Source organism: Corvus cornix, chromosome 1 (genome assembly GCF_000738735.6).
Source record: "Corvus cornix cornix isolate S_Up_H32 chromosome 1, ASM73873v5, whole genome shotgun sequence".
Classification (NCBI taxonomy): domain Eukaryota; kingdom Metazoa; phylum Chordata; class Aves; order Passeriformes; family Corvidae; genus Corvus; species Corvus cornix.
The window spans coordinates 55,797,823-55,823,991 of record NC_046332.1 but is presented as its reverse complement, the minus strand read 5'-3'; the positions used below and the strand labels follow the sequence as shown (position 1 = coordinate 55,823,991).

Here is a 26,169-nt window from a genome sequence, read left to right as displayed (position 1 = left end):
TCCCTTACAAGGAACACGGCAGGAACAGCAAGTAACACTTCTCAAGCACAGACATTCAACCAGTTTGCAGGAAGTCTAGGGCACAGCTAGGCCATTCCAATATCTCTCTCCAAGAGGCCAAGCACAGAAAAATCCTGCTAACTTGACTAAATTCTAGTTAATATGCTCCCTCAACAGCTCTCAAATACATAGTACCACAGCCAGGCTGTGTTGGAAAACAGCCATTTCACCTTCTCTCCACAGTGTCCCTATTCAGCCTTCTCCCTTGCTCTTGGAGACATACTACAACTCAGGAGAGACTCAAGTACACTTGTCTGACAAAGCAGCTCAGCCAGCCCTCAGCTTCAGTGGCACATACTCCATTCTGGGATGTTTTCATTATTCATTTCTTATCTCTTCCAGAGGTAAGTCTCTGCACAATCACAAACAATGAAGGTGGTCCACTCCATTATGACATTTCTTGGACTTTGCCTTACTGACCTCAACCTGCTTTTGCACTCCAGTGCCACAGGCAAACAGTGAAATCTGTCTGGAAACAGTCCAGTTGTAGGGCACTGGCACCAGCTCTGCTACTGACAGCACCCAATCCTTGGTGCAACCTCTCCTTCGAGTCACCTTTGAGACACACATCAAACCAACAGACATCACCTAAAATGGGTTTAAATGAGTTTTATTTTAGACAACCTACATGATAGATGTTTTTTCTTTTTCTTTTTTTAAACAATGCCTCCACTCCAAATCAGGGTCAAAATAAGTGAATAAAGCTCAAGATGACATCAGTCCAGTTGTTAGACATTGCCGATTCCTGGTGTTGTGCCGATGAAGAAGAAACAGCAGCCAGCTATGAAGACAAGTGATCCAAAACCATACTGTTTGATTTGTTACTGAAACAAGAGTGGCAAGTGTTAGCTGAAGGTCATGACAGTCACAGTAAGTTTCTGTAACTTATTCATGTATTCCCTAATTCAATCTGGGCTGCCACAGTCAGGCAGGCAGAAAGCGCAAGGAAGTTATTTTTGCATCTTAGTGCAAACCAGGGAGCAACAGGAAGAGTGCCCATGGTCTATCAGAGGATGCTGATCATTTTTACAATTGTACAAAGCAACTGGCACCCACCAGCTGCTGAGCAAGCCAGGTGGAACACTCATTCACACCCTTCCTGCTTGACACGCCAAGGTTCAGATTTCCTCTCAAGTAAGAGCACATCCAAAACAAGTACCAGAGCTTACAATGTACATGCTGTCTCTGCAAACAGCTGCACCAAGAAGCTGAAGCAGGTTTTACTGCACATGGGAACACCCTGCTACTGTTCTTTCACTCCACCTTGAAGTAGACGGAGTTACCCAAACAACACATCCAAAAGGTGTGCCCCTGTAGAGGAGATGCACAGAAGCTTCTGCTCCCAGGAGGTACCTTCCAGATCATCACCTCTTCCAGGGCCAGGACAGACATCACCCCTCCATCAGGCTGTGGGAGGTGCTGTGTCTGTCTGCCAGTTAAAGTATTCATTTAGTTGGGCTACTGCTCCACTCCAGAATCTGGCTCATCTTTAGATGATTTGCATACCAGAAAGCCTGTAAGAGCCTTTACAGATAAATTTAGCTGTCTGTAAACAGACTTCACATGTCCACAATGACTGGGCAAAGCAACTGGTGATCCCACACTGCAGTGAATTCCACAGGTCTCCAAACAAGCCAAAAACCCTCAAGTGTTGGGACCCAAATACTGTCTTGTGGCAACCATATTCCAATACAGAGTAGTTAAAGCAAACCACAGGAGCTGTCCTGAGTTCAGGTAGTTGGAGATTCCAGAGAGAGTAAGGTTAAGTACTTGGTCACATATTACTGTGTTCCCAAATTGAGAGCAATATTTAAACTGACAGTTCTTGTAGCAGGCCATCAGATTAAGTGAAAGAAGATGGGACATGACCATGCAAGGTACTTCACAATTAACCCCCACAAAAGGGATCCAAAGTAGAAGTGCTCCATTTCAGAGAACCTTCTCTTTAAGGTAATAGTTTAAACCCATTCCCAATTACACACATCTCACCAGGGCAATCCCTTCTGCATTTCTTAGCCATTAAGTCACCATGAGTCACTGCAGTGACACTACATCCCCTTTCAGTACAACTGAATAGCACTCATAAGTTTCAGGCCCTTTATATAATATGAAGCACCCATCATGCTGTGCTTACACTGTTTTTTAACTGGCAGCTACTGTTCACTTTAACAGGGGTACAGGAGAACAAGTGATGAAGGAGCTCACCATGTACTTGGGCACATTCACCCAGGTCAGGTCAGTACTTACACATTTCTCAATTTCTAAGCCGTCCTTAAAGAAAATCATATATGGGGTCACACCGTCCTCACGGAAATCCAGGAGAGCCACCATTCCATCTGGATTCATGTTCTCTCCTACAAAGAACTTCAGAGGAATGTGTTACTGAGACATTTAATCAGCTATTATCAGGAGAAAATGCCTTTTTACACATGAACAATTCAACACCACCAAGCTCAGTTTAAAAGTCTTCCTTTTAGAAGTCTTTGACCAGCCACAAGGAGTTTCCTTCTCTGCAGCTTGTCCATCTCCATACCACCATGGATGATACACCAGAAGAAAGGGATGCCACCCAGAGGGACCTAGACAGGCTGAAGAGGTGGGTCCAAGGGAACCTTGTGAAGTTCAAAAGGCCAAGTGCAAGATCCTACACCTGGGTGATGGCAATCCCACGCACAAATACAGGCTGGGCTTGAGAACAGATTGAGAGCAGCTCTCAGGAGAAAGACTTGGGGTGTTGGCTGACAACAACTCAGCGTAACCCAGCCCTGTGAGCTTGCACCCCAGAAACCCAAATGTATCAGGAGAGGAGTGACCAGCAGGCCAAGGGAGGTGATATCTGTTCTGCTCTGCTGAGACATCACCTGGAGTGCTGCATCTAGCTCTGGAGCTGGGACCCCAACATAAGAAAGATGTGCTGGACCAAGCCCAGATGGGCCACTAAGATGGTCAGAGGCCTGGAGCACCTCCCCTATGAGGAGAGGCTGAGAGAGTTGGGACTGTTCACCCCTGGAGACTCCAGGGAGATCTTACGGCAGCTTCCAGTACCTAAAAGGGGCTACAAAAAAAATCTGGAGAGGGACTTTTGACAGAGGCATGTTGCAATAGGACAACAGGGATTGGCTTTGAACTCAAAAGAGGGCAGATTTAGATTCCATATTAGGAAGAAATAATTTACTGTGAGGGTGGTGAGACATTGGCACAGGCTGACCAGAGAAGCTGTGGATGCCCCATTTCTGGAAGTGCTCACGGGCCAGGCTGGATGGGGCTTTGAGCAACCTGATCTAGTGGAAGGTGTCCCTGCACATGGCAAGGGATTGGAACTCAATGCTGCTTTTCAACCCAAAGCATTCTGTGATTCTCTAATTTTACCATGCTGCTGTGAAAAGAGTAAGACACAGCAAGGGCCAAAGTATCCACCTTTCAAGTCTAACTCCACAGTCCCTAAATTGCCCTAACAACAAATGCAGATAACTACAAGCATTACCAGCTGAAATGAGATCCCCAAACACCTAAAAGTCTTTGGCTGTTTCTCCTCCCTGACTCTCAGGGCCCCTAATACTCTCAGAAAAGGTCAGGTTAGCATCCTCACAACAGGAGCCCCCAAAATTATCCAAATCAGTACAGCAAATGAACCAATTACAGCTTATCAATACTGCTGTTAAGGAAACATAAGTTACCTGGTAGTTTTTGAAGTTGGCAAGGATGTGTTTTATTTGTTCTGCAGCCCCTGTCATGAAAGGCTTTACTCTCTCTGGCTTGTGCTCCTCAAGTCTGGCTTTGATTCTGGAAGGGGAAAAAAAAAAACCTCTGAAAACATGTTTAGTTAAATAACTTCACTGTCTGGTGGGGTGTCATAGCAGAAAGAGTTGCTACCTATCAAATTTTGATTTTGCTGCCTTTCCCCCCACTCCTTCTCAAAGCCCCCAGATTTTAATTAAATTTTGCAAGTGAAATCACAAAACAGTGCCTGCCATTCCTACCAAGCTCATTATACTACTAGACTAATAAAAAAGGCAAAAATCAGCAAAAATCAGCAAGCCTCTTCCACAGCACCAAGAGTGTCACCTATCTGTGTCACAAAGCATTTTCACCATCAGTATTAACCCCACTGAACAGCAAGCAACAGAAATTACACCTTGAACTAGCAAAAAGTCCCATTTGCACATTGTCATGCTAGAAAAGCTTCAGGAAGCTTTTTTTTACCACCTCAGTCCCTTCCACATGAAGGTTTGGCATGGAGAAATATGAAAGAAAACAGCAAGGTTACAAATAAGATCCAAAGCACATAAGTAAGTCCTCTACCTCAGCCAAGATAAACATAGATATTCCAGCACCCATTCTTCAGGGCTCCAGTTCTACCAAGCATTAAGACATTACTGAAGTTCACAGCCAGTTTCACACCCGTATCAGAACTAACACCTACTATGAATAAACCCAATGCTGTTTTTATAGTCTCAAGCACGTAAAACCACTGCCATCCCACTGAAAGGAAAACCCTTCCAACACTTACGCTTTCATGTAATCCTTGATGTACTTCTTGTAGGATTCTTTTGTGAAGCTGGTCTCCTGAAGGTGGTGGTTAATTACTATGTCAACACCAGTTATGACCGTGGCTTCTGTTCCATCTCCCTCAGGACCTTCAGCAGAGGCATTGCCACCAATTAGAGAGTCATCAATTTGACCCTCTGTCCTGGTGACCATCTAGATTTAGAGACATCAAAAAACTTAACGGCTCTGCAAAAAACCTTAATGCTACTGCTCTTACACACCTATGACCTGACAGCAGGGCACAACTCCAGAGACACAGTTCAGTGCAAGGAACCTGGCTGCAGCTTGAGTACTGATTTTCCCAGGGACACGAGAAGGGGGAATGGCTTCAAATTGAAAGAGAGTAGGTTTAGATTAGCTATCAGGAAGAAATTCTTTACATGGGAGGCACTGGCAGAGGTTGCCCAAAGAAGCTGTGGATGCGCCATCTCTAGAAGTGTTCAAGGCCAGGTTGGATGGGGCTTTGAGCAACCTGATCTAGTAGAAGGTATCCCTGCCCATGGCAGGGAGGTTGGAACTGGATGATCTTCAAGGTCCATTCCAACCCAAATCATTCCATGATTCTATGGCTCCCAAGCATGACTCCCCCTCCCATGCCTAACCCAAACTCCATCACACTCTACCCTAGCTGACCCGGGCTCTCTTAGGCACCACCCGCGGCAGCAACAGGCACTGGTCTTCCCTTCTCTCTCTCCCTCCTCGGGCCCTTCGCAGGGATGCCACCCCCACTCCCCACCGGCCGTGAGTCACCGCGGCGTCCCTTCCTCCCTCCCTCGGGGCGGGCGGGCACTCACCTTCCCCTCCACTTCCAGGCACAGGCCGTCCGCCACCTCCCGGATCTTGTAGATGTCCGAGAACATCTCATCCTCTGCGGGGGACAGACATACACACAGACATACACACACACACGCACACGTCAGCCTCCACCTCCCGGCACCCACCACCTTCCCCCCGCCGCTCCCGCCCCCGGGCCCCGCGCCCCCCCCCGCCTCGGCCCAGCCCCGCACATGCGCGGCGGCACCGCCGGGCCCAGCGCCCGGGCCCGGGCCGCGCTTCCCCCCCGCTCCGAGCGGCAGCCCGGCCGCCCCTCCCGGCCGCGCCGCGCCCTCCCCGCGCCCTTACGGCTGATGCAGTCCCGGTAGATGATCATGGCGGCGGCGGGGGGCGGCGGGGGCGCGGGGTCTCAGCGCAGCGACCCGGGCGCGGGGCGGGAGCGGGGCGGAAAGGGCCGAGTCAGCGCCTGCCGGGGCTCATATAGCGGGCACGGCCCCGCGCGTCACCGCGCACGCGCACTGCGCACCGCCCCGCCCCGCCGCCAGCGGCGCCCCCGCGCGGCCGCGCCCGGAACCGCCGCGCGAGGGGAGCGCGAGCGTGGGGCTCTCGGAGCGCGGGCTGGGGGCGGCACCGACACCGGCAGCGACACGGACAGCGACACCGACATCGGCAGCGACAGCCACAGCAGCACCGGCACCGACACCGACAGCAGCACCGGCACCGACACCGGCAGCGGCAGCGGCACTGCCCCTCCCAGGGAGCTGTAACTGCACGGAGGCCTCCCCTCAGTCTCCTCCAGGCTGAACGGACCAAGTGACCTCAGCCGCTCCTCGTACGTCTTCCCCTCAGGGCCCTTCATGATCCTTGTGGCCCTCCTTTGGACAACCTAATAGCTCCTAAATGTCTTTCTTATATCGTGGTGCCCAAAACTGCACATAGCACTGGAGGTGAGGCTGCCCCAGTGCAGAGCAGAGCGGGACAATCCCCTCCCTTGCCTGGCTGGTGATGCTGTGCCTGATGCACCCCAGGACAGGGCTGGCCCTCCTGGCTGCCAGGGCACTGCTGACTCAGATTCAACTTGCAAAATGGGGAGCAGGGTTTCATCTTTCCCAAGTCAGAGGGAGTCAGGGCTGGCAGGGACCTCTGGAGAGCAACCAGTCCTGCCCCGTGCGAGTGCAGGGCTGGTGCCTCTCCCTCATTGCCTGTGGCTGCATGTCATGGGTTTCAACACCAATTTTCCTCTTTCTTCTAATCTTTTAAGCTCTCAGTAACACTTTTCTTTTTGTCTAACTTCTTATGAGGTGTCTGGGATGTGTCATCACTAGCCCATTTCTCATTACTCAGAGTCACCGAGCTGGGATGATCACACTTTCACTTTCTTTTTGCCAGTTGGTGCAAGATGGTACAGCTTTTGGGCATGATGCCTTAGGTCCTAAGGCATCAGGCACATCTATGCACCCCTTCTTTCTCCTCAGTAGTTTTTTCTAGGGAGGCAATTATGTATATCCACTCTCTTTTCCTTGTGTTGTATTACAAAGCATCTTTGCACCCACATTTTCCAAACTAGCTTGCCATTTAACACAGGCAGCCTCGTAAATCCACACACTGACCTTCCAAGGAGAAGCGCTCCCAGCTTTTCCCAAGTGCCCCAGGGAAGCACTGCTGCGGGGCTCTGGACCTTGTAAGGGCCGTGACACGGGGACACAGACCATCATTCGCCCTACTGGGTGTACATGGACATGCATTTGCTCTACTGGGTGCTGCACCTCCTCCAAATAAGTGATGTTTTCAAAATAGGGAAATAATTAGGAAGCTGTTAGACTCTTGCTGTTATTACTCCCTCAGGGAAATTGAGTTGGGTATGTTCAGAGACACCACCTCTGCACTTGTGAAAGGGCTGGCTGGGGCAGGTATATTTTTCTTATTTTTCCAAGGATAAGTGAGATTTAGCCCAGCAGTGAGGGTCGAGATGAAAGACAGAAGGATAGTAATTCCTAGACCTCTTTTTCCCCCTTTGGACATACTTTTCTGCAGCAGCCTGTCACAGCTGAAACAAATCTAGACCTCACTTGAACTCTGATTCTTAACAGACATTGATAAAATACCTTCAAAAGTCACCATGGGACCTGAAGCTCGTAGTGCTGCTAATGATCCTGGACGTGGCAGAGGCATCAGGGCACAGTACACAATTCCCTGTCCCTCACTTTCCTGAGGCAGTAAACTGCTCATTGCTTTCTTTGTGCCAGCGGAGCTCCCTTTTTATCTCCTCCTCCCCTGCTCTTCCTTCCTTTGCTCCAGATATCAGTGCCCTTTTTTGTCAGATGGTCTAGCTGCTTACATAATCTAATTAAATTTATAAGTCGTTTTCTGCTGGTTTTCACCTTCAAGACTACTGCTGCTCTTTCAGGCCTGAAGAAGGGGCTTCTGCCCAAAAGCTTATCTGTCTCTTTTTCTCAGTGGCAGCTGGCCTGATAAAAGATATCCCCTCTTTTTACAAACCACAGTAGAAACAGAGCAACTTACATCTTCAGCAGTGTGTTAAGTGACAGGGGAACATTTGGCTCCTTCTACGTAGTGTAATATGCAGCTAAAAACATCCAGTTAGTAGGTGTGCTTCAATTTGGTTTTATTTTTGAGAGACTGTTCTAGAAAAATGGATATTTTTGCAGTAGTCCAGAAACCTCTTACAAATTCATCAGTTCACTCAATTCACTGAAGTCAGGGTAGAAACCCTTTAGCACAGTGTGAAGGCAGGTGGACCTTCGGGTTGCTTTGCCTTGCCTGTAGGTCTGTATTAAGAGTTGCAGGTGTAAAATGTGAGATGTCATTTAAAAATGCATCTTTTAAATGGGTCAAGGATCCTGTGTGAACACCAGTTTGATGTGGAGTTAAGTTAAATCAGTATCAAGCTGAAGTTAGCACTGTTTTAATTGGCATAGGCTTCACTGAAGTACCAACGCTGAAATTTTCCTGTGATCCCATATAAACAGAGAATTATGTCATGGGCTGATACTTTGTGATGAATTAATTTGAAAATGCTTTTTTTTTTTTTTTTCAGAAACCGGTAACATTTGAGAAAACCTTAGTGTTCCTCACCTTCCTTCTGTCCAGGTAGCCTCTTCAAGCACTTCTCATATCCAGCCAGAGTTGGATCCACATTTCTGAGTGATAGGTTAAAAATGTGGCGCTTCCCTCTCTCCCTCCACCTTTTTAGTTGCCAATTGACACCCAAAATGATGTGACCGGTTTTCCTGATAGTGCACCTCACCTTTGGTGTTGTGTAAATCCCAAAGGACTGATGGGAATCCCGTGGTTTTATTGATGAGTTTTCTAATACTATTTGAGGAGGATTTTCTGGGCAGGTGTCTGCAGAGTCTCACAAGAAGCCTTTCTCATGGAAGCCACACCTCAGATAGTTGTGAATTACTGCAGTGTTACTTCCATCAAGTGTTAGCATCTGGATATGGCTGTGCTCAACTAATTGTGTCTTGGATTAAAGTGCCAGATGACAGCTGATACTACACCGTTCTTTCCCTAAATAAACAGTATATTTTCAGCCTATTGTGGCAACTCCCATGAGCTGTAAGAAAAGTGAGGAGATCCTGCTTTCAGCTAAGTCTCCTGCAAGGTGCAATCAGTGGAAATAAAGCAGAGGTGAGGCTGGAGGAAGAGAGGTGATACTGGGCTATGACATAAGGGATGGCACCAGTTCTAACCTTTGTAAAAGGCTGTGAAAGTCACATCATAGTGGTGATGTTTTACATCATTTGCTGGGTGTGGGGGAGAGCATCCTAAGTATATATATATACACACATATATATCTCCTGGTAGAAAGAAACTGGAAAAATGAAGATTAAAGGACTGAGCAAGCCCTGGCACTGCAGAGAGGCTGGCAGGACAGTCTGTGCCCAGTACCCAGTGCCCCCTTCCCCAGTACATCTCCCAGCACAAAGGCTTTGGGAGAGAAAATGCATGATATGCCTGTGATCAGCTCAAATTTTTCTTCACAAATCTGTCTGGAATTTAGGACTGAAACAAAGAGCTGTGACTTTGTAGCCCCTCGTTCAACAAATGTTCAACAAACAGGTGGAAATTGTAGCTTTTAACTGGTTTCCTTCAAGTCCTTTCCCTGGGGCATTTCCAGGCAATAAAGATTTGATCATTATTTGCTACTCCTTCTTATTAATTGGGAATTGATCTCACAAAAACAGACCATCAGTTTGGTTCTTTCAGGTGAATTCATTCAAGACTGGCTATATTCATGTTATGAATATAGCCAGTCTTCCAGTGCTTGGCAATCCTTCGACTGGTTTGGATCTCGAGCCAAAATTCATAATTTAGATTTGCATTGGCAGTGTACTAAGCCAGAATCCCAGATCCCAAGATTAGTATTTGAAAGAGTTGAGCTTTGATCATCAGTGTAGCTTATCAGGTCAGATCTATTCACAAGTGATAGACCATGTTAGACTGGGCTAGATAGATGAAGATAGCCCGGACAAAGGCATCACTTTTAGAATGCAAGGAAGGTCTTCAGCAACAACCCCTCTTGCACTCAGAACAAATGCAGGTGTTCTTACCTTGGCATTTTCAGTATTTACAGTTCCTCTCCCTGCAGCTGGGACCCTGAGAGCTCTGTTTCTCTCGCTGGCCGCTGCACTTCTCCGAACAGACACAGAGGTCACTGCGCAGCCACAAACCCCTTTTACCTGTGGCACTGCTTGCACCAGGTCAGCTCACCCAAACCCTGCCCTGGGGGTGTGAGCTGTCAGCCGGCACTGCAACTGATACATTTCTAGGAAAAACAGGACTGCGATTCCCAGGTTAAGAACTATGAAGCAAGGTGCGGTCCACCTCTGATTTTATACTTGCTAACCTTATAAACATCCATGTGACTGAAAGGGCTGTGTAGAAAGGCCTGTGCCTGACCCTCGTGTCTGCTGCCAGTGTGTCCCACTGATGTGCTGAATGATGGAATAGAGGGTGCATTCATTAAAGTGGCAGTAACATTAGGATGGGAAGGACCACAAGGGTATTGGAGATTAAGACTGGAATTAAAAAGTGATCTTGACACATTGGACAAGTGGCCTGAATTGTTAGAAGGCATTTGGATGAGGTCAGCAGGTCAATGAGCAGTCAAACATTTACTAAAGGAAAATCTACCAAAAAGATGCAGCATAACATTCAAACAAGCCCTGAGCCACACACTGCTAGAAACTGAAATAGTGCATTGGGGAAGTGCTGCCTTATCCTGGTTCTGGTCCTCTGCTCTGTTGTAGGCTTCTGCTGCTGGCAAATGCCAGGGAACGCTGAGATGATGATGTGCTCCATATGGGTGGTCTGATGTCATGCTTGTGAATGCAGAGCAGAAATGATCAGCCACAGACACAGGACAGAGAACTGGGCAGCAGTTCTGCAGAAAAGATCTGGGATACTGGTGGATCCAAAGCTGAACAAGAATCATAGAGTCATAGAAATATTTAATTTGAAAAAGGCCTCTAAGATCATTGAGTCCAATCATTAACCCAGCACTGCCAAGTCCACCACTAAACCATGTCCCTGAGTGCCACATCTACATGTCTTTTAAATACTTCCAGGGATGGTGACTCAACTACATCTCTGGGCAGCCTGTTCTGGTGCTTCACCAGCCATTAGTGAAAAAAGAATTCCTAATGTCTGTTTCACCTGTTCTGAGAAAAGCCCACACCATATTGGAGTAGATAAGGGGTGATGTTATGCGTAAGAATCTTGTGCTGTTGCAGATATGAGGGGCTGAGCTCTGTTTTGTGGTGCTGGTACTTCCTGGAGCACTGACTCTAGCTTTAGCAACACACTTTGAAAAAGGTATGGACTGATCAGCAAGGGTTCACAAGAGCAGAGGGAATGAGTAGAAGGAATATGAGTTAATTTAGTTTGCTGTGAGGAAGTTGTAGATTAGGCATTGGAAATGCTTTCCAGTACAGGCAATAGAGAAGCAAGGAATATGCTGTCTACCTAGTTCTCTGTCTCTGCAGGTTTTTGAGAATAATTTAGAAACCTGCCCGTGGAGATCAGAAAGCATGTTAGATCTGTCATTAATGACACAGATAATGGCTGATTCTGCCCCACAACAAAGGGACAGGCTGCCTCTAGATCCTTTTTAACCCTATTCATCACCAAGTGATTCTTAGATGAACTATGTGCTGTCATTTATACCTCTTTAGAGTGGTCACACAGTTAGGATAAAAATAATATCCTCATATCCCCATTCAGAATGAACAAGAGGGTTTGGAAAAGGGACGTTATGGGAGAGGAATGTTGTCCTGCATGGCAAGATGGGTCTGTGTGGAAATCGCATGTACACAGAGGGAGAAGTATTCAGGTTCTGCAGTGCCCAGAGCTTTAATCTTAGTGAGTCCCTATTTTAGTCCTATTTAATATAATGTGGTAGAGTCCTTTGACTCAGATTAGAGGTGTGTTGCAGAAAGGGCTTCTTCCATGCCAAACCTCAGGCAAAGATGAGCAGGGATCTAATTTCTTGTGCTTGCTGGGACTCTGCTTAATCTGTGGGCAGTAAACATGGATGTCTCTCTGCAGAGATCCACTTTTACAGCAGAGTGAAGTTTTATAAAGTCATCCACACAAAAAAAAAAAAATTATCAGTACATGCCTGGCTGGTTCAATTATTTTGCAAAGAATGGGAGTGGAATTTATCCTATTTAACCTCCACAGCAGAGATAGATCATCAGTAAATCCCTTTGTTAAGTGAGCTCAAATGAACTTCTCATGGAGCAAGCGGGCCAGCTACATAAGGGAAAGGGAGCTGGAACTGCAGGCAGGGGAAGTGTCCTGCCCAGCAAGAGCTCAGCCTCATGGGGCCCCAGCCGGCCCGGCAGTGTGGGACCAATGTCTAAAGCCGCACCAGGGCTGGGATGAGCCAGATGTGGGGCCGGACACAGCGTGGCTGCAGCACAGCACAGGCAGGGAGCGAGGGACAGGCCTGGGCACAAACAGCTGCTGAGCCCTGGGAAGAGGGTCCCAGCAGGGCAGCTCATGGCTCCATCCCACACTGCAGCTGGTTTTACTGCAACGTGAGGCAAGGTTACAACTTCTATACACAGGCACCACCTCAAAGTTAGCCAGTATTTCTAAGGCCAACCTCTGCCCAGTTCTTCACCCCGAAGACATCTTCAGTTAACCTAGCGATCCCTGTCGAGAAGACTCAAAGAAGACATCATCCAACGAGCTCTCTGTTTTCGTGCCAGACTTAAGGCTTTCTCAACGCCTGTGCCAAGTAAGAGACACCCCACTAGATGGCGGGACAGGAGCTGGTGGATGGCAAGCAGGGCTCTGCTCGCCTTGGTAGGAGGCCAGAGCTTTTTCCATTGCTGTTGGCATCATTCCTATGTCACCTGAAATGCCCCAGGACCAGCACAAGTAAAATTCGATCTTGGGCCTGTAACTGATACAGCTGCTCTGGGCTCCTGGCCAGCTGGATGCTGCACACAGATACCATTCACTTCAAATAATTAGCATCCACATGTAATGAGCTGGAGTCTGTTGAGTTCTTAACTGTTACAGGGGCTAATGCTGCCATGCTAAACTCACTCAGTTGCCATTTTTCAAAATGGCATTTGCTTCAGAAATGTTATGAAGCCTGAAATTGAATTCTGCCATTTTAATCCATCTCTATGTGCTTTTTGGGTCATTGTTACACAGTGTGAACTCTCAGTCTTGTCAATAGCGAAATAATCATCGGAGCACTCAGCATGTTAATGGTGTTATCCCTAGGACTTTGACACTACCAGCAGGTAACACAGTTACGTTTAGACAGCAATCTTTGCTGCAGATGCTCCAGGAAAATGGCAGGATTTAATATCCATTATAAGGAAATGGTAGATGAACCTTTTGGTCTCTCAGTTGTGCAAAGCTTCACTTTAAAATACTGTAGGGGACAGCAGGCAACAGGACTAAAAGATTCCATTTTGGAAAACAGCTTCTTAAATGGCAATCCAGTAACTTGAGATCATAACACATGTCAGCTGGAAATACAAAGCTGCTTCATTTTCAAAGATCTCAAGACCGATATTTATTATTTTCTGATAAGAATTTTGTGTCCACTGCATTCCTCCCTGCTGTGAAAATCAAGAAGGGACTTGAGTGACACAGGATATGTTGGACACTTAGGAGGTATCTCTCAGCTTCTGAGTGATTTTGAATTGCTCTGGTTTCTATTGTTTTAGAAAGGTACAGCAGCACTATAGGAGCCATTCCAAAATAGGGAATTTTAACAGAAGGATGAGAGAAGCAGCTGTTTGCTGATTCTCCCCACAAATATGCTCCAAGGAAATAGGGAATGATCTGTTTATCTATCTGTGAGATGGCTGATAATCTGAGGCACTTCAAGATAAGGGTAGAAAAGGACCTTGAGAGTTCAGTCAACCAGTCTTCTTTCATCAGGGGGATTAGTTAGACATGCACTTCTCTGGGGAGATGTTTGCTTACCTTGTTTTTCAGATCTCCTGGTGCTGGAGATTTCCATCATCCTCTGCAGAACAAACGTTTACTGAAAAGGGAACTGGGTTCTACCATTCCCCTGTGAGTGTTGCAAATATAGGATGGATCATAACCTGTATTAGTGTGGATTTAGAGGTTTGTCTGATGCTCAGATCCTTACGGAACTCATTCTACATGGACACTTGGCTACACAATTTCTGTATTTATTAAAAAACCCCAACTATATTATTTGTCAGTACTTTCACACAGGATGAGCTGGGGTGTTCCTCACTGTTTGGTTCCTTCACTGGGTCAGTGGGCACATGCAAGTCTCTCTCCATGGCTGTGATACTGTAGGTAGAGAGGAAAAATGGAAGAACCAGCTCATCTCATGTATTTCTTCAGGAACTTTACATTTAAAAAAGCAATTTAGCTAATGAATACAATTCAGGGCAGAGTTGCCTGAAGTGATAATAGATACTTCTGTGAAAACATAAGAGCAGCTCTTAGTGCTGATCACATGACTAAACTGTTAATGAAATTTTAAGAAAGAAATGGAGAATAAAACCAGAAACATCCCCACCATATGTCTGTATACACACACACAGAGTAAATGTATATATATATATATATACATATATACACACACATACACGCACACATACATTTTGTATATAATTGCTGTATGCCCAAATGTCAAAAGCCATGTGCAGGCATGGCCTCCCAGAGTCAAAAAGGGATGATGAAAGTAGGACCAGTACCAAGAAGAGAGGCAAGGAGCAAAATATTAATCTGGAAAAGGACACAGCAACTTTAAAAAGAGATATCTTGGGTGGTGGGTGTGACAGCAAGCTTTGAAATCAGCAGCAGAGCTGAGAAAAAAGAGACTGACTATTCACTGTCTATCAGCAGACAGGAAATATGGGTACATCAAGAAAATGATGGGGCGACAGTTCAGAAGAGTCAAAAGAAGGCTCCTTTTAACACCCTGTGTGTAGTTACCCTGTGAAACTTACTGCTTGAGGGTGGATGCCAAAAGTTTAGATTATTGCAAAAGCAATTTAAAAAAATTGCAGAAGGGGCTACTAAGCCCTCCTGGCTCAGGAAGAAGCCCTACAGCCAAGGACTGCTGGAGCTCAGGAAATTTAACACTGAGATGTTGCTGTTCTCTGCATAGATTTGTATGTTTTTCAGGAAGGAGTTTGGAAGAGATCTCTGTATCCTTGAATGCCCTTTATTAATTGTCAGTCATATGCAGCCTTAGGGGAGAACATTTCTAGAAACATTGAGGGGGAAAGAAAGTCCTAAGGAGGCTAGGGAATCATCTCTGGCTCTTTCTCTGCCCTGAAATAGCCCCTGACAAACTGTGGGCCATGCTGAGGTGAGGGAGGACTGCTGCCCATTCTTCCTCACTAGCTCCCAGCTATGCCAATTACATTAACTGCTGCCCTGAGGATTTCTCCTCATCTGATTCTGCTGTCTTACGGTTCTGACCTGGTTTTGACATTTGAAAGAGCAAGTAAAACCCTCCTTACATGTGACAGGTGGTTTAGCTGCCACCAGCTTCCTTACTGTTTAATGACTGTGCTCAAATACCCAGCCAAGGCAGTGTTGGATATCCCTGAGTAAGCGAAGGATTGCAGAGGTGCTGTGAGGTCAGGCTGCCTCATTTCAGCAGTGCCAAGAAATCACATCCACACTCCCTTGTGCAGCCACAGGCCCCCTCTGTGTGTCTCATTTCTAAGTTGTTCTGCAATGTGGTCCAATCCTGTGTTCCTCCAGCTGTGGCTCATCAGGCATTAAACCACAGCAAGTTTCCTGTCTGGGACATCCTGACATACATGAACATGTCCACCCACAAACATGTACATGTGTACAATCAAAGTGCATCGGGACGTAGAAAAGACATTGATGCACATCCAAAGTGGAGCACACATATTTTTCTGCTGTAAATAACAACCACTGTGGCCATGGTGCACACAGTGCCTGTTAAGTTTGGACTTGTTTTTCCTGAAAGGTCATGCTGCCCTTCAGCTTGGAGAAGCTCAAGAGTGTGTGTGGGAGCACAGTACATACCTGTGAGGCAACACAGAAATTCCTGTGTGTCAAAACTGGTGCTTACAGCCTCTCCTCTCTGCAATGGCAGTCCGTGCATAACCCTCTTGTCTCCATGTGTGAAATGAGGCTAGTAATGTTTATCCACCTACTGCGAGGCTTGGTAGAACAAATCACTACTGCTCTATGGGGATAGGAAACCAGGAAGAAATCCCACTGAAAAAATTAATACATACGGGAGCAAGTGAATGCAGAGGAAGGAGGGAGGTGCGGGGGCGTAGCTCTTACAGCACAAAGCAAATGATTCTCCTCTGAGAACAGCATGAATATGGAAACCATGCAACAGATGCCCTAAGCTGAACATCAGATATATGCAAATTACTCTGCTCATCTTTTTGGTGTATTTTCTCACTATTCACGAATGGGTTTGTGCTGAACATCCTAGAGAGAAGCTGCTTTTGGGGAGAGTGGGTGTTGCAGACACAGGGTGAGAGCTTGCAGGGTGTGATGTGTTGGTGGTGCCCAGAGCTGTGCTGGGCCCCTAAACAGCAGAGTAGAAATTGGCTTCTGCTTCAAACTCCTCTGAGGCAAGGCAAAGGGGTGAGCTCCAGCCAGGCACATAAGAGCAATGCCATGGAAATGGGGATAGTTTTTCTTTCTTTCTATTAATCTGAGTTTATTATCCACTGCTTTGGATTTCTGCTGGTGGCCAGTGCTATTTAAAGACTTGGCCTTCATCCAAAGCCCTCACTCGCATGCTTCGCACAAGAAACACAGACAGAAAAATAGCAATTTCTCCATTAGTTCATTGAACAGGTCTGCTGCTGCTGAACACAAAAGGCACCATTTCAGTTTCTACATGCAGTCCTGTTTATAAGCAAGCTGCCTCCCTGAGGAACAACCTGATCATTTGTGGGTGTCTTTACTACCTGGAGTCTGACCTAGGCAGACAAAGGCTCAGGACATGATTTTTATTTGCAATTTTTTTTTTTTTAGTATTTCACATGAAAAGTGCAAATATAAAGGCTGAGCCTTCTGATTTTTGTAGCCCACTGAAAATTAAGGACCAGGAAAATTCTTTTCATAATTTCTTTGATTCCTGATTATATTCTCCATTCCTGAACACAATCATGACGGTTGGTAGCTATATTAACCAAGTGTGTTTCTTCATTCATAGATTCTCTTGTGGTGTGTCATAGGTTAGCAAGCACAGTCCCGGAAGGGATGTCCTTGCTAAGGGGTGCTTACAGTTTCCTCTGGGACCCGATAGAACTTATCAGTGGCCAGTTTGAATATGGACAATTCTCTAAGCCACTTAAAGTTGTGACCACCTCTGTGATCCACATTTAAGAATAGGCAAACTCCCCCTCCAAGTTCTCTCTCGTTTCCGGCGCTGGCACAGGTGGCTGCGGGCCCCGTGTGGGGGCCAGCGGGCCCGGCCAGGCCCTGCTTGGGCCAGGCCAGGCTGGGCCACGGCCATCCTGGAGCCATGGACCTGTTCCAGCCATGGACCCCCCCCCACTGCCTTGCCGTGGGCAGCCGGAGCGGCTCGGCTCTCCCCCCTCTCCACTGCGATAAGAAAAATTCAACATTCCAGCTGCAAAGCTGCAAGGCCGAGGTGAGATTAACCCTTTTATTGCTGTGAAGAGCTGAAAACCTGAGGGAAGAAAGAGAGGAGATGCTTAAAGCTGAAATTCTCTTGTGAAGCTATGATATATCAGAGTATCCCGTTGTAATTCCATGAAGGCATGGGGGGTGGAGTGTTCAACTTGTGAGCAAAAGCACCTGCACTGAGATAGGCAGATGCTGAAACAGCTGTAATTTCATGAGAAGTTTGGACAGGGAGAGATGAACCAGATGAGGACTTTTGCTCCAAACGGGAAAGGAGAAAACCTCAGTCCCTAGAGATGCTCCCAGAGATAGTCCTAACGATGAAGATGAGGAAGACCCTTTGCTCCCACGGAAGGAGAAGGGCCTCTGTTTTTGTTTCTGAACGGCTCAACCTTAAAACTGTACCCCAAAAAACTTCAAGAGTGGACCCTCGAACGCGGGAAAACCAATTGCTATCTGTGTGTGACCTTGAACAAGCTGCAAGTCAGGGGAAGGGACTCACATGCAGGCAGAGAGACTCCTCTTCCTAAATGGACTGAACAATATTTGGAAGTGGGTGGCTGTCTCGTTGTGATAATGTTTTCATAGCATGAGCAAGAAGAGACTTCTCTTTCTACATGGACTGAACAAGGTTATTATGGAGGTGGTAAACAGACTGAACATCTCAAGGGTTGTCTTTTCACATTGTCAGTGGGAGAAGGGAGGAAGGTGGGGGGAGGAGGAGAGTTCTGAAGGTGGTATAATTTTTTTTTTCCCTTCTTTTAGGTCTGTTAATAAACTTCTTTATATTCTTTCAAGTTTGGTGCCTGCTTTGCATTTCTCCTAATTCTTATCTCACAGCAGATAAACAGTAATGAGTATTTTAGACCAAACCACTACACTAAATTGGTGTTTCCGCCCGGTTACAAACCGAACCCACGACATGGTGTAATGCAGTCATAACAAATTATTACTTATTTCCATGGGTAGGGAAATAAGTAAACTGTGGAGATCATGGGTATTCAAGATGTATAGTGAGAACCTGAGATCTTGCCATGATAATAATATTTCAGTGGCGCTGATGCTGAAGTTTGGCCCAAGTTACAAAATGTTAACCTTGAAAGAGAAGCATGAAAAAGGGCTGGGTTTTGGACTGGCAGTGGGGAAGTCCCATGCCCCAGCCCTGCTGGAGCCATGCTGCTTTCTAGGGTGTTCAGGGCTAAGTCTGTAAGTACATTTTTAGGAATCAAAGTACTTTTCTGATTCCCAGCAGAGGCAGGGGCTTCCTGTGATGCTCAGGTCTTGTTCTTGGCCCTCAATTTGGATTTCCATTTTTTGGTTTCAGTCCCTTTATTCATAATATGTACATGTGGGCAGTAACAGACCACAAAGAAATACCCTGAAGAGTCATTGCTAACAGAAGTGCAGTCTATGGGATGAGATCCCTTTAAGGCCTCCAGGAAGAAGGCTGAGTATTACAAAGCATGTAAGAATTGCACCCCCTTGTTCAAGCCTAGTTGCAGAGATGTGAACAGCTTCAGGCGCTGTTACATCCTTTTTTCACAGCCAGTGCAATTTCAGTCATATTCTGAAGTCCTTTATTTGTTCTTTTATACCATTAATGTGAAGGACCTAATAGCTTAAAAAATGTAACAAGGAATAGCCACGAATTTACCAGAAAGGCACAGAGAGGCGAAAGACAGACTTGTCATATCACCACAACATTTAAACCATATATTATCATCTATATATATATCTCCAAGATTAAAAATTATATAAAAATGCACACAATGTTAACTACTGTTAGCTAATATAATAAATAATTTTTATATGAAAAATATGAAATCTACAGACTGTATATACAGCATACCTGGAGGTGCATATTGAACTCATGGAGAAAGTACTTCAGTATTTTAATACAAATGTCCAGTAGATATCTGAGAGCTAAAGACTGTTGAATACATGTGTTCTGGTTTTGCCTGCTGTGTGATACAGCAGTAGTATTGACATGGCTGTAGTTGTTACATTTTTTAATCATGTAGTTCATAAGACAAGCACTGTGATTTTCAATGCAATGTTTTATTTTCCATGCTCTGGCAAGTGACATCATAGCTTTGTTCTGACTTAGTTCAAACACCAATTCTTATGTTAATAGTGAATATTAAGAGGAAATGAAACATTAATGTAATTGCAGAAATGAAAGGCAGAAAAGAAAATAATTATATTTTAGTACATGGGTGCAGAGTGACCCCTCAGTAAGGTCACACTGCCTGCACTGGCTCCTGTCTGTGGTCAGGAAAGGTCTCTGGGAGCTGGTTTTGGAACCTGGCACAATCTGGCTCTGTCATGTGCTACTTGGGGGAAAGTTCAGACGTTCAAATCTGGGTTTAAAAACAGAGGCAGTGAGAAGTAAGATGCAGTTCTGACAGAGGAGATTTAATATAATCTTTTTACCTTGTCCAGGAGCTCTTGTCCTACAGAGCTCCTGACTGCCCTTTCGGCTGTACTTTTTAAGGTTCATGTTTGCAAGCACCTCTTCAAATATGAAGTAAGGTTGGGAGTGGGGTGGAGAGTATCTATATTTGTGTGGGTGTTCTGCGATGGAAAACATTTTAGTCTATGCTCCAGAAGATTTTAAAATTGAGACATACTGGAGCCAAGCTGGATCAATGTTTATGTATGAGTAAAACCAGCCAATCTCAGTCATCAAAAATTTGGAGTGACTACAGCTGCGCCTTGCACCATTGACTCCTCACCCCAATGGCCCCAGTCAACTTGAATCAGCAGAGCAGAGTCTCTGTGAGCTCAGAGCACTGTTGGAACACACATCTCTGTATTTACAGTGCCATCCCAAGTGTCAGTGTCACAAGATGTCTTTAGGTGCAATGTACACTAGAGAGGATCATCTGCTTCATAAATTCAGCCACATCTTTTGCAGCAGCACCTTAAGTGCTAGTGCACATGGAGTATTTTGACATTACTGTATCTAGCCTAATATTGGAAGATCAGACCCTTGGTTTAGGATGAGCAGTCGGTCCCCTTGCAAGAATATTTTGCTCTTGATTTTCATTCAAGGCTTTTCCCCCCATTTTTGCTACAAAAAATGATAACATTACAAAATGTTTGCCTGATAACATTACAAAATATGTTTGCCTGATAACATTACAAAATAATAACTTGTCTCCCACCACCACCCTCTGAGACTGAATTTCTGGCTTTTCAAGAATTTTCATAGTACATTGCTCACAAGGCTAAGAGAGATCAGCTGAAACTTGGAGGCAAACCTAGGTCTGATTAATGAGCCTGTAATTCATTAACATCTATATGGCCATTTGTTTCAGTGCATTTGAAGTAAACAAAACAGGGAAAATAAAGGAGAAAGAACTGAATGTCAGTGAGAAACTCCAGGGCCTGATGCCATTGCCACTTGTCAGCAAATGGCAAATACCTCCAAACCTTGGAAATGCACTCTGGGGTTGCTGGAACAGTTGAGAGAGTGGATGGGAGCAAGAATGCTGTGGCCTGTCTGAACAATTGTTTTCCAGAAAACTGATGTATTTTGCAGTGGATTTAGAAGATTTAACAAGAAAAAACCAAAAAGCTATTCAGTTGAGCTTTCTGGGTAAACTGATTTTTTGACCAAGAATGTTAATTATGAAAATGCAAAAATGTTGCTCATTGTTTCTAATACAAAACAGCAAAACAAAAAATCTGTGGCACTGGCAGAACAGCTTTGATTTTAAGAGTCCTGATTCTGATTTTTCTGCTGCAAGAAGTCCTGCACTTCTGACAGCACGCCTAGAATTCATTCCTAATGCTGTCCTCCTGCAGCATGTAAAGGAAGTTTTGAAGGTCTCTGCTGCTGCAGCTCTGTCTCCTATCACGATTGCTAGGGGATTACAGCACAGTGCAGAGTTTAAGAAAATTCTTAGAACTGTTTCTGGGCTGGTATCCAGAAGCCTGTGTTTGGCTAAGTTTAGAGGGCTTTTGGGACACAACTAATCTGATACTTGAAACCCATGAAGTCAGGCGTGTTAACTTTTACATGGAAAAGACAGACACATAACTATGTGCTAACATGGTCAGGTGAGCTCTGTTTGGGAGCTAATTCCTTCTGCACTGGTGACGTGGGCAGTGCTTAAACTAAGATCGTTTTTGCTGATTAGAGACTTGCTGAGCTAATTGAATGAGCTCTGTTCAGATAAACCAGATGGAGCTGCAGGAGTCTGCACACCATTGTTATTTTCCCCATCGAGTCTTTAACCACACCATTTAAATGCCTCTACTTTGTGCTGGATTGTATGGAGTGAGTAAGATCATCTCTACTGTACTCACTCTTTCACCTCTCCTATTGCTTTCACATGCTGTATACTTACTGATCAAAAGCCATTTTCTGGGGTTACCCTATTTCTGGAACTGCTTTTGTACTTCAAGGCTTTAGAAATACAGAACAGCCTGTTTATAATCTCCAAAATTCAGTGTTACAATGGAGTCTGCAGTGAAAATCAACATCAGAAAAAAGTGCTGTCATTTATATATTGCTGAGATACATTTGGGAAAAAGTTGTGTAGCTTCTATAGTTACCTCATTTTCATACACATACAATTACCTCCATTATAGAAGCCTTTCAGGTAGGGATCTAATTTAAGATATAGAAATAATAAAAACAGTGGATCTTTTGAAATCACATAAAATCCAGGATGTGTAAGATCTACAAGAGGTGGGCTAGTTTCCTATAAAATTTACAGATATTACGAACCCACAAAGTTTAACTCCATCCAGGGGGAAGTATATCATCTATTGCTAAGTCCTGTGCTCCAAGCAGCCTGGAAGGATGGCCATGCTGGGTGTCCTGATGTGTGACTGCATAGTGCTGTGATCTTCCAGGATCCCTCAACACCTCCTCCAGAGGTGGAGACAATCACTCAATCTCCAGACACCTTCCTTGGAACATTTCTTCTCTCAGAATCCTGAAAGCGTCAGAAGTAGCTTTCACCTGTAAAGCTTTCCTCTGGAACAAGCTACCTAGATGTCTTTGTCCTCGTGGCAACTATTACTGAAGTGGCAGCCTATCTGTTTTCAAAGCACCACTTAATTTTTTCACTTACAAAAAACCCTCTTGTCATTTCAGACAGTCTAGCACCAGTAAAACCTTCTGCACAATTTATACAGGCCTGTTCTCCTCATGTCTCTTTGTCTCAGCCTTCATTTGCACTATCTTCTCTTGTTCATCTTTGTTCCTTTTAATTGCTTTTTTGTCTCTCCCTGTCTTCTTTCTGGCTTTGCATTTGAAATGAAAAGCAAGGAAGTTTGTAGGCTGGCTCTTTGATTAGGCAGGACTGGATTCCCCATGGCCTTAGAGCTGAAACAAGGCCAACCCGGCTTTGGCATGAATTAGACTCTGCATTTTTAGCTGTATTGTAGGAGTCCATCCAAAGTTCTTCAATGAGGATTTACAAATGATCCAGCTGGCAGCCTGCAGGCTGCAAGGTGGCTCTGCCTTGCCTCTGTTCTCTGGCCTTGAAGGTCAGAAAAAGTTGTTAGCACACTGTGTGAAGTCCAGGCATTAGTGCCACCTCCTGCTCTTGCTGTGAGCAAGACAGGAGGCCAGAGGAATTAGGATGGGGTGGGTGTTAAAGGCAGGATGCATACTGCAACCCCTCAAGAGTTTTTGCTCTCCCAGGTACTTGTGGCTAAATCCTCTGAGATGCTGAGACATTCTAATATTTCAACGCTTCCAACAGGATGAACCCACTTCAAGTCATGCACTCCTTCTTCTTCCGTTACATTGGTGCTGCTGTCAGCATGAAGGAAGTTCAGCTCCATCAGCTGGCAGAAGCCTGGGGTTTGATGGGTGCATTCTGTAGTTAGTGAGTTGAACCCACTCATGAGTCAGATGAGAGCAATCACCAGCCTGAGCAAAGGGCCAGAACTGCATCTGGGAATGGGAGGGGAATGTGGGAAGGTAAGTGAGCATCTGCCTTTGTGGCAGTGAGCTGCTACATCAGTGCTGCCTTGCTGCAGAACAAAGCCCCTTGTTACAGCTGTGAGGCACATTGCTCTGCTCCCTGGTGCTGCCTCCTAAGGCATGAGCCATCCAAAATCTGGCATCCACTGAACCAAGTGTAGGGAAGGATGGCTGTGGGAAATAGAGGGACATGAACATGTCAGCTGCCATGATTCGTGGAAACCCAGGACGTCTGTCACGGCAGGCTGTGCTTCTTTAGCCCCTGGAAAACAATTGTTTTCCCACTCTGCCAGGCTTTGTTACTAGGAGCCAGTGGAGATGTGTGTTCCTACCCATGACCACTGCTTTGCAGCATCAGCAAGGAATCCCACTGCATACTAAAGGTCCTGAGAGACTTGTTCAGGATGTGGTTTTTGTGACAGACAACTACCACAAGGACAAAATCCTACAGCTGTTTTCCCCTGCTGTGCAGAATAACCCATCTTGCCCAAGGTTAATAGCAGTCAGCTCATCTCAGCCATACATGGTGTTACTTCTGGTGTTGTCATCCTGTGGATCAGCAGGCCTGCAAAGCAAGAGAATACTTCTCCAGAAAGCATCCTGCCTTTTCAGAACTTTTAATTAAGAAAATAAAAAGTTACTTAAATGCTTAATTTTACAAAATTTTATAAAGTACATTTTTAAATTTAAAAGGAAGGAAATGGTATTCAAGTGCTGATACCAAAAGCTAGGTTACCCAAAGCCAGGCTGGGGTAACCAGAAGAAAAGCTGGATTATTTGGGTAATGATTTAATGCAAGGCATTCTGTAAACACTAGAAGAAAATAATCAAAACTTGAGAATCAGGAAAGAGAATAGTGGGGCTCCTTTAAGAAGTAATAGCACTGAAAGCTTGAAATTTTTCTATGTAGGCAGTTCTGTGTTCTGATCAGCCTAAATCCTGCACTGTGAAGGACGTGGCTTGGGCTCACCTGCCAGGACATCTCTCTGACCATTGTCTTGTTTGAGTCACATTCCTGTTACTGTAGAACTACTTCAACTGCAACTCTGCTTTCACAGGATAATCTAGTCCAAATATGTATTTTCCCCAGCAGATGCTTCCACAAATATATGTTTCCCCCAACAGATGCTCCCTACTATCCCTGGATATTGAGTACTGCCAGTAAGGGGGGTACTGAAAGTGGCAGAAAACATACCATATGTGAGATGTTATTTGGTGTCATGTCAACCTCTCTGTCATTCATTCAACATTGAATCATCTCCCTTGTGGAAAAGATTAGGCTGTATCTTATACCGTATTCTGTCTTGTTTTTAGTAGGACATAGAAAAATGTTTGCTCTCCTTTGTGTTGCATCTACCAGCATTTAAACTGTCATTGTTTCTTCCAGTTGCTACTTTGTTTAGTGCAGTGCCATGTTGCACAAAAGCCTCTGTGAAGCAACTGTGACTGATCTTTATTTAGTAAGGATCTGGAAGATTACCTGTTGATGTTGGAAAGTATTCTGTAGTAGTGAAAAGCCTCCTATAGTGCCTTCCTATCTGAGCAACTTTAGCAGCTTTTCATTTGCTCATTTAAATGACATCAAACCCAACACTGTGACGTCCATAGGAGTTATTATCTCTGTATAGAGTCTCAGAAAAGAAGAGAAATCAATTTCCCAGGACCTGCTGCAAGATTGCAACACTTTCAGAAAATTTTGTTTAGTTTACAAGTTTGCATTTACTAGAACTGCCTTGCTGGGACCTTATCCTGTGTGACTCTCATCCACTCAAAGCCTAGAACTGTCCTAAGTTACTTCACCCTCAAAGCCTGGACCTGCCCTCTGTTCCTTCACCCTTTACCCATTAAAAACAAATAACATGACCCTTTTATATCCACAAAACAATGACACGGTAAAGACCTTTGGCTCCTGCCAATGCCAGAGCCCAAATCAGATTATAAAAAAATATTTATTAAAAAAGGTTACAAAATAACATTTACTGTTACTCATGATTTCACTTTCCTTTCTCCTTGACCTCTGCACAGTAGTGTTTGTTACTAAGTTAGAAACTTCAGTTGTTTTGTCATTGTACATGACATATGCTAGCAGCTGGAGGAGGAAATGTTATTGAATAATTACAGAAAAAAAGGGTTGGAAAGATCCTTGAGTCCATCCCAATGCTTGGGCTGGGTAATCCAGATCATAATTATGTCTCAAAAACAGCTGCTTAACAGTTCTTAAAAGTTTGTGGTGATGATGGAGGTACTGAAAACTCCACAGTCAGTCTCATCTAGTACTATCCACACCATTAGAAAGTCTGTTCAATGTCTAATAGAAATGGTAGAGAACAGATAATTCAGTTCCTCTTTATGGATAACTTTCAGTCTTGAAGATTATGTTATCCACATTCTTTAATTTTTTTTTTTTGGAAGCCTATTTCTTTCAATTTTTCCTTACAGATTTGTATTCCTAGCCTTATTTTCCTAACTCTTCTCTACAGCCCTCCTGACATGCACCATACATAGCTGGATGAGGTGCTCCAGGCTGAGGCTTTGCCCCTGGCAAACACAACAGAAGTACTATTTATTATGTCTTACATTTTTACACATGCCAATAGTGCAGTGAGTGTGTAGGAACCCAGAGTGCCGAGAATATTTCTCTGCCTGTTTTGAAGGGTTTTTACCCCCCTGAACAACACTGTTTTGACCTCCAACCTTGGAAA

The 26,169-nt window shown here is 45.0% G+C and overlaps 1 protein-coding gene, 1 long non-coding RNA gene and 1 other non-coding gene across 3 annotated transcripts; 1 reads left to right on the top strand and 2 right to left on the bottom strand.

Annotated features, from left to right (window-relative positions):
* Window positions 1-654: 654 nt before the first annotated feature.
* On the bottom strand, window positions 655-5,897 carry TPT1 (tumor protein, translationally-controlled 1). The gene is made up of 6 exons (XM_039567811.1): window positions 5,731-5,897; window positions 5,403-5,476; window positions 4,571-4,761; window positions 3,738-3,843; window positions 2,308-2,424; window positions 655-884 (listed from the first exon to the last, which is right to left on the bottom strand). Exons 1-6 carry the CDS (start codon window positions 5,756-5,758, stop codon window positions 882-884), a joined length of 519 nt encoding a protein of 172 aa, XP_039423745.1. The 5' UTR covers window positions 5,759-5,897; the 3' UTR covers window positions 655-881.
* LOC120411648 lies at window positions 950-1,079 on the bottom strand. The gene has a single exon (XR_005604105.1). It is a non-coding gene; the product is annotated as a small nucleolar RNA SNORA31 (small nucleolar RNA).
* Window positions 5,898-5,969: 72 nt separating the features above from the next.
* Window positions 5,970-9,547, top strand: LOC109145476. The gene is made up of 2 exons (XR_002046860.3): window positions 5,970-6,214; window positions 8,441-9,547. It is a non-coding gene; the product is annotated as an uncharacterized LOC109145476 (long non-coding RNA).
* Window positions 9,548-26,169: the final 16,622 nt, after the last annotated feature.

What these genes read in the sequence shown, in the direction of transcription:
- TPT1 (XM_039567811.1), bottom strand. Translation starts at nt 5,758, where the DNA reads ATGATCATCTACCGGGACTGCATCAGCC. An exon ending in CTACCGGGACTGCATCAGCC is followed by an intron (nt 5,477 to 5,730) that starts GTAAGGGCGCGG and finishes TGTCCCCCGCAG; the next exon opens with AGGATGAGATGTTCTCGGAC. An exon ending in ATCAAGGATTACATGAAAGC is followed by an intron (nt 3,844 to 4,570) that starts GTAAGTGTTGGA and finishes TTCCCCTTCCAG; the next exon opens with AATCAAAGCCAGACTTGAGG.